Below are 8,012 nucleotides of genomic sequence, written 5' to 3'. Positions count from 1 at the left end.
TTTGCGTTTACAATATTTCTGTAGTCACTTGTATGGGTTAGTGAAATTAGCAATTTTTTTCTGTGTCGTTTGATGGTAAATTTGCGTACTTTAAAAGTAAAGTTGTAGAAGGATGTTTTTATTTGAGTATTTCACTGATATTTTTTGGTTAAATTACCTACAGCTCTTATGGTATCCTGTACCATTTGTCTCGTTGAATTTGGGGAAGGAGAAGAGGTCAATGAACTACCTTGTGGTCATCCATTTCACAACGAGTGCATCAGCACATGGTTGAAAATGGTAAATGCAATAATATTTGCGTAATTAACAGACAGACAGGCAGATTGACAAACAGACAGGCAATTTATTTCAACACGGTATGTCTTCAATAGCAAAGAATTAAATTATAAAGATAATTATTAATCCGAAGAGTTGTTACAGTAAAGTTTTTAATTGTAACATTTCCTGACTGACTGACTGACCGTGAGCCATTAAGTTAGTTTTATTTGTAGCCTTAAACTTTTTTCTTGATAGGAAAATACAGTCTATTTTGTGCATTCTCGTGTAAACAAATGAGGCGAAATACAACCCTTTGGCAGATAATCAACAGACTATTAGAACGTAGTTTGAGTTTCCTTGGCACTGAGCGAGGATTCATGCGAAGAAAGTAGTTTTGATAAGGCACACTGAAGGGGGGAGGCTGAACTTTGTGGCAACTAAAAGTTGATTAAACTCTTTGGACTTTTGTTGTCAATACAGTATATGTTGTCTCGCTGATCTAGCGGGAGCATGTTTTCTTAAAATTCCTGATAGAGGCCTTTTTTTGTGCAATGTAGTGGAAAAAAAGTTGAAGTACTAGACAGGGTAAAATTTCTGATTGCTGCAAATTCAATATCTATAAGGGGGAGAGTTGTATTTAAGATTAAAGATACTTTCTTTTCTTTGTAGCATGCCACTTGTCCAATGTGCTGCGACGAATTGCCGCAATAAAGAAATAGTGAAATTATTGTAAATAATTATTGTAAATAATTATTGTAAATAATGTTAGTATTGCAAGTTTTGTTAGTATAGTTAAATTGTAAGTTATGTTAACATTGTAAGTACTAGGTAATTTTTGTATGTAATGTAATGTAAGTTATTGCATTAATCACAAAAAAAAACTGTACATTTAATTTCAACTGTAGTTTAGGAAGTTAGTTAAAAATGAAAGTATTAGAGGTAAAGTGCTATTTTTTTCAGCCATCACTTTTTTTGACTGTTAGATGGTGTCGCTTTCACTTGTATACGTAGCAGCTGCCTAAGAAGTGAAAAGAAGTTACATTATGGTTTGTTCAAACTCAAATAGTAGAAAAGTGTTTTATACTGAATGAACAAAATGGTATAAATTTTAGTTGCAGATGAGATCTTAAAGATGCCATTTTTTTGGAAAGTCTGTTGAATTCAAAAATCAAATTATTATATTTATTAGCATTTCTTGTTTGCCATCTTCTTTGTTATCATCAGCAGAGATTGTTACTGATCTTTTTTTAAAACTTTACGGTGCCCATTACATTTTTTTGTGTCACCTCCCCACTAGGTAAAACAATTGCATATTTCGCACTTGTTTTGGTTGCACACTATGCCATCTGCAGGTATATGTTTACAGTTGAATTTTAGGATAATTTTCAACAGATAACAGCAAGTCAGCCTAGTGATATGCTACTATTTTGGAATTCCTGGTTTAAGTACAAGTTCATTAAACTTGATTTGCTCAAAGTATGAAAATTTTGCTTTCAATTTAGTCGTGTACTAGGTAGCATAGTTGATTGCTTCACTGTTCACCGTAGCGTATGTGTGGTGCTTAAACCATACCTTGCCTGATGTGCAGAACATGTGCGTACTAACGAAAGTACACATTGTCTTTAAAAGCATCATAGTTATGAAAAAAGATAATTTAATCTAATATACTAGTACATTTACCTTATCCCAGTACAGATGGTGGTTTTTGATCTTTTGATAGAGTTTCTTAATGGCCTATAGATAATAGATAAAATATAGTGCATGTTTACTAGAGAGCTGATATATGCTAAATTAATGTATCAATATTGTTTGATATTGAAAAATATAAAATATATAATGTGCAGTGTTTTTCATTTTGAGTTGATATGTATCTAATACTTGAAGTAAATGGATTGAATTAAACAAATTAATGTTCTTACCTTTTTGCATTCTCCAGATATAATTTTATTCTGTACAGGATCATCGGTTGAAGTCTGTTGTATAACAGTATCAAACTGTTAATTAAAAGTGATGATTATTTGGGTATGGCATGGTATAGAAAAAAGAAAATGATTACATTGAAAGTATTTACTAAAAAGTTTTTTTTAATATTTACCATTTTCCACAAGGGTTCCATGGAATCAAATATGTTTGTGATATTGACTACATGATTTTTTGCCCATGTATAATCGGCTGCTATGATGTTATCTAAAAAATAAATGTTGACATCATTTAGCTGTAAGTGTCAGTAAGCTACTATTAATTGTTGCATCTACTTAGCAGATGGTAAATGGTATATATTGAGAACTTTGCAGTTTTGGAAAATATATAGAAGTTAACATATTTCATTAATGAAGTAAGTTAATTTTGCAGACGTTATTTTCACATCTAGTCCTTTTGATATTTCATCTGTGTTTGTGTGGTGGAGTTGAGAATAGTTAATTTGTCAACTTATGGCAAGTGCACAGTAATGTATTCTATGTCTATTACTGTTCTGACTGTTTGAAATGCCTGAAATGTAGCCAATAATTATTTTTGTCAAATATGACAGTTTAGATGTAGTGCTAATTTTGTTACTTTGATTTTTTTTTTTTTCACAAAATGTACTCATGGAAAATATTAGACTTGAGCTTAAAGCTACTTCATGGTTGTTGAATTATTTCATTGGTAACTATCAATAGTTAGTGTTTTAATGTTTAATTACCTCGTAACACCTTGTGTGAGATGTAATCTAAAACAAATTCAAAGTAAAGTTAATTTTCTTACAGTTCTGAGTTTATAGTACTGCTAGTCACAAGAAACTTTACTATCGATTAGAATTTATCATTTTGCAATTAAAAATTGTTAAAAGTTATAGTCATAGATTTTATACTTACAAGGTTTTGACATGTGCCTTGGAGTGTTACGTTTTTGGTGTCTGTACTGTTTTTCTGAAATAAAGTTAATGTTGATATTAGTAAATTTGTGCACTTTTGTGCTACAGTTCTGATTAGTCATGGTTTATATACTTGCAGGGAATTTTTTAATAAAAGATGATATATTTCTATTCTTTAGTGTTTGGCAAAGCTGAGCTTATGCATTTTGTAAATCTTTCCAGTTTAACATAGTAGTTTGGAGAGCCATTCCTTCATGACTTTTCAATGGCCTTCCCTGGGGTTACAGTGACAATGGGTACTATGTGGAATTGTGCAGTGTGTTGTTCCAGGAATGTCCATATTTGTGCCACAGAAGGGATTTGAAATTCTTGGCGCAAGGAGGTTTCTTGAGGGGTACAGAGTTTAAGAAAATTTATGAAGCATAATTGAAAGTATTACAATGTTGGGCTTGGGTTGTGATGAAACATTTCTTTCATGGGAGGTGTATTGATAATATACAGAACTATATACAGTAATGTTTAGAAGCCAATTTTCAACATGTAAAGTTGAAAAATATCTGTATTATTTGATTTCTGTAGATTTTATTGAAAACAACAGATGTACTTACGCTGGTGTCGTGTTGTCATCTGGGCATCATGATCTAAAACAAGATCAGTAATTTATGCTGCTGTTACTTGTACTTAAAATTGTAGGTTGTGCAATAGTCCGTATTTGTGCCACAGAAGGGATTTGAAATTCTTGGTGCAAGGAGGGTTCTTGAGGGGTACAGAGTTTAAGAAAATTTATGAAGCATAATTGAAAGTATTACAATGTTGGGCTTGGGTTGTGATGAAACATTTCTTTCATGGGAGGTGTATTGATAATATACAGAACTATATACAGTAATGTTTAGAAGCCAATTTTCAACATGTAAAGTTGAAAAATATCTGTATTATTTGATTTCGGTAGATTTTATTGAAAACAACAGATGTACTTACGCTGGTGTCGTGTTGTCATCTGGGCATCATGATCTAAAACAAGATCAGTAATTTATGCTGCTGTTACTTGTACTTAAAATTGTAGGTTGTGCAATAGTCCGTATTTGTGCCACAGAAGGGATTTGAAATTCTTGGTGCAAGGAGGGTTCTTGAGGGGTACAGAGTTTAAGAAAATTTATGAAGCATAATTGAAAGTATTACAATGTTGGGCTTGGGTTGTGATGAAACATTTCTTTCATGGGAGGTGTATTGATAATATACAGAACTATATACAGTAATGTTTAGAAGCCAATTTTCAACATGTAAAGTTGAAAAATATCTGTATTATTTGATTTCGGTAGATTTTATTGAAAACAACAGATGTACTTACGCTGGTGTCGTGTTGTCATCTGGGCATCATGATCTAAAACAAGATCAGTAATTTATGCTGCTGTTACTTGTACTTAAAATTGTAGGTTGTGCAATGTTGAGTTTTAGATATAGTTTAACAAAATGGTCAAAATTAATTACAAAAATTGATACATATTTTAATTGAAGGTTTTGTCTGTTTTGTCATATTAGAAATGATGTTGCAGGTATTCTTGCACTTTAATATATTAGGTATTGATTTTCTCTTGTGGTTCTGAGTTGCAAATTAGTCTCACTTTACATTTATGGAGGTGAAAATGGGTATTATTGTGAACTATGATGAATCCTTTGTATTACTTGTGAAATGTGAAATCGCTATATTTTTCTTTTAGAATTGTTATTTGTATATTAGCTATTAATTGTTATTTTCTAAAATGCATTGTTTTGTTTTGCACGAAGCTTGAAGTGCCAATATTATTTTTTTTGTGAATTGTTTATGTGTCCTTTTTTGTAAAATTTGATCTATAGCTTGCTCCCTGAAAAGGCCTACTGTGGAACCTTAAGTCGGCATAACTTAAGGCGTCTTTGGGCGATTTAAGGCACCTTTAGGCTCTCAGGCAAAATTGGCAAGAAAAGCATTGCGACTTTAGGCAACTTAAGGTAATTTTAGGCAACTTAAGGCGAGTTAAGGCAACTTACTTGAGGAGACCTTATTTCACTTGGGTGATATAAATTTAAACTTAGCAACAGTCTTTCCATATATCTTTTCCAATAACCCAGTATTGTACCAATACTGGTATATAATTAAGTCACCACAGTCTCAAATATCCAAGGTCGGGTTGTTCAAAGCCTAATTAAACTAACCCAGGATTAGAGAGAATTTTTATTACTTTCAGTTTTGTAACTTTTTGTTCTAGTTTTCTGTTTATGTAGTTTGTCTTTTAGTTTTGAGTTGATTCATTTTAAAACTACACAACTATAAAGAGTGAAAGATATTTCTGCACACACAAAAAATATTATCTGAGTTAGCGCTACCCAGCTTTTGAACAACCCGGGCCAGATTTCAAACCATTAAAAAATAAATACTATTAAAGAAAGAATTACCACAACACTGGTTAGCTCAGTTGGTAGAGCTTCGGACTACCGTGCGAGAGTTCTCAGGTTCGAGTCCCAGACCGGACCAACACTCAGGGTTTTAAAATAACTGAGGAAAATATGCTGTGTTTGCAATGACATCTGCAAATGGTTAGATATTCTAGTCTTCTCGGATAAGGACGATAAACCGTAGCCCCGTCTCCTGCATCTTCACTGTTATGGTCAGCAGGGGACATTAAAGAACCCACACACTCATCGTAAAGAGCAGGTCACGAAGTTCCCGGTGTTTGTGGTGTGGTCTTTGCCCATTGTGCTGCTGAAATGCTCGGAGACATTAGCTGTTAAAGCTACTCTACAATGCGAGGGTAAATAAAGTATACATACTACTACTTATTTGATATTTCTTGCATCTCCAGTGTAAATTTTAGTCCTTTTTGGGGACCCAATCGATTTGATGCTCTCTTGCCTCACTGAGTCAAAATATTCCAATACCATAGTGAGTACCGCATGCTAAGTTGTTTCGTAAGGACACTTCTTGTCAAATTTCACTAACTACTTGTGAAGTTCCAGAAAACTTTGATGACCCTGGCAGTTTACACCGTGAATCAAATCTTTTTAGAAGGTTTTGTTGATCAGACCAGCAGGAAATACATCTTCCAAGTTTCACTAGTTTCCATGTGACAAATTACAAATGCTCAGAACTTTGAACATTTTCACAATTAAACACTAGAAATTGTTACATCGATACTAGGCACAGTGGTTTCCGCCATTTTGATTTTCCCAGTAACCCTTGTGCCGATAACTGGTTTCCATACTCCAAAGAGACGAGACATCTGTGCCACGAAAATATGAATTTTCTTGCTAAGTGTTCGGGTGATTTCAAATCACCTGATAATAAATTTCTGTATTCAAATTTTGGAGAGTATTAGTTTGGCGATTTGTTTTCTTTCTGGTTTTTTGTTAGTCGCGTGAGAACGAGTAGCTCACATGAGGTCGTGTAGACTTTAGTCACGGGGCCAAACTAAGGCACGTGTTCCAAACAGTAGTCTGGCGGCCATGTTTACTGAGAGTTGATCGCAAGGGTTATGTTAGATTTCGATAGTAACAGTAGTAACAGTAAGCGTAGTCCATGTAAAGTGTATAAGATAATGTGAATAGCTGGCTTTATCAAATGTACGAAAAGGATAGATAAACTTTACTTTGCAAGTTGGTTCTTCAATTACAAAATTCACAAGTTCACAGTTGGTTTGAGTTGGTCGAATGTGGAATCAAATGCAAATAATGATTTTTGCTGGAGAAATGGGCCACTTTTGTCACTTTTTTACACTGGGTAAGTAAAGTATTTAAAGTGTAGACTCAGTTTGGTTCAATTGAATTTGGATGACAATATTTTTACTGCTCAGTGTAAAAGTGACTAGAAAGAATTAAGCCTTAACCCAGAAATATCTTTCTATTTTTTGCTTTTCTCGTTAATGATTTGGAACACCTCTCACTGTTGTTGTTTATTAATTATAGACTGTAAGTCTTTGGAAGATTGGATTCAATAATATTGTGCAAAAATTAATAAGCTTAAATGAAATTATTGCAGTATAGTTATTTGTTGTATCTTTCCATATTTAATATATTTTGTGATGATAACACAGAGTGTCATCTTGTTTATTAATTCTTTCACAACGAAATACACGAAAAAAAAATAAAACTTAATAGAAATAAAAAGGCATCTGTGAAATAGTATAGATGAGATTGTCATTCCTATTTAATTATTGTCCACATGTAGAAATTATTCCTGCTAACATTAGGGGCTAGAGAGGTGCAGGACTATAATAATATTAGATTTTTTATGTATAAGGCAACTACGACTATGAGGCATAATACAGTAATTGTTGGGTTCTTGTCCTCTTAAAGGACCCTAGTCAGCCCTTGCTATTTTTGAGGCCATCAATATTATTGATGTTACAGGTGAAGTCTTGTTGCTTTACTGTAAGTTGTGTCCCTGATAGTATGTCCCTTTATCTTTAGTAGTTTCACAGTGATTTTCTTTACTTTAACATGCTATGAATAAAACATAAAAGCCAACCTCTTGAGGCAAACCTATTGAAGTTACCTCTGGTGCACCCTGCACCCTGCCTCCCCTGTTCTGTAACCATCACGCATTTTTACATCTGGGTGAGGAGAGACACTATAAGAGTGCAAACACAATGCCGTATTTCCTTTCAAGGAGTTGTTTATGCACTTGTTCAAATGTGTCGCCTACATATTCTGTTTCTCCATTGCATCTTCACCTGTCTCCATTTCTATCTAAAAATTTTGCTATGTTCTTATGTGCAATCAAGGACTGTTCCAACAGAACTCTAGTTTTTTTATACTCAAGCTTTATTTCGTTATTTTGAGACAGATGTACTTTGCTATGAAATAGGAGGATTTACAAAATCTCCCCTGTTGATACCATCTCGTTTCAAATGGGACGAGTTGTTATCAG

At 33.4% G+C, this 8,012-nt stretch overlaps 1 protein-coding gene across 3 annotated transcripts; it reads right to left on the bottom strand.

Annotated features, from left to right (window-relative positions):
• Positions 1–24: 24 nt before the first annotated feature.
• LOC145501367 (uncharacterized) lies at positions 25–7,999 on the bottom strand. 3 transcript variants are annotated; one of them, XM_081480859.1, is made up of 9 exons: positions 4,461–7,999; positions 4,091–4,123; positions 3,721–3,753; positions 3,114–3,167; positions 2,942–2,968; positions 2,354–2,445; positions 2,178–2,231; positions 1,939–1,992; positions 25–1,276 (listed from the first exon to the last, which is right to left on the bottom strand). In XM_081480859.1, exons 1-9 carry the CDS (start codon positions 4,477–4,479, stop codon positions 1,238–1,240), a joined length of 405 nt encoding a protein of 134 aa, XP_081336985.1. In that variant the 5' UTR covers positions 4,480–7,999; the 3' UTR covers positions 25–1,237. The 3 variants fall into 3 exon arrangements, with proteins under 3 accessions (XP_081336985.1, XP_081336987.1, XP_081336986.1); XM_081480860.1 differs by having other exon boundaries at positions 37–1,276; positions 4,091–4,238; positions 4,461–4,497; XM_081480861.1 differs by lacking the exon at positions 4,091–4,123 and having other exon boundaries at positions 33–1,276; positions 4,461–7,998.
• Positions 8,000–8,012: the final 13 nt, after the last annotated feature.

Source organism: Orbicella franksi, chromosome 10 (genome assembly GCF_964199315.1).
Source record: "Orbicella franksi chromosome 10, jaOrbFran1.1, whole genome shotgun sequence".
Lineage (NCBI taxonomy): Eukaryota > Metazoa > Cnidaria > Anthozoa > Scleractinia > Merulinidae > Orbicella > Orbicella franksi.
This window is presented reverse-complemented; position numbering and strand designations above follow the sequence as displayed.

Excerpts from the sequence above, each read along its gene's own strand:
- LOC145501367 (XM_081480859.1), bottom strand. Across the intron at positions 3,754-4,090 it reads GATGACAACACGACACCAGC|ATCATGATGCCCAGATGACA; the intron begins GTAAGTACATCT and ends ATCTTGTTTTAG. Across the intron at positions 2,969-3,113 it reads AAGGCACATGTCAAAACCTT|ATTACATCTCACACAAGGTG; the intron begins GTAAGTATAAAA and ends AATTTGTTTTAG.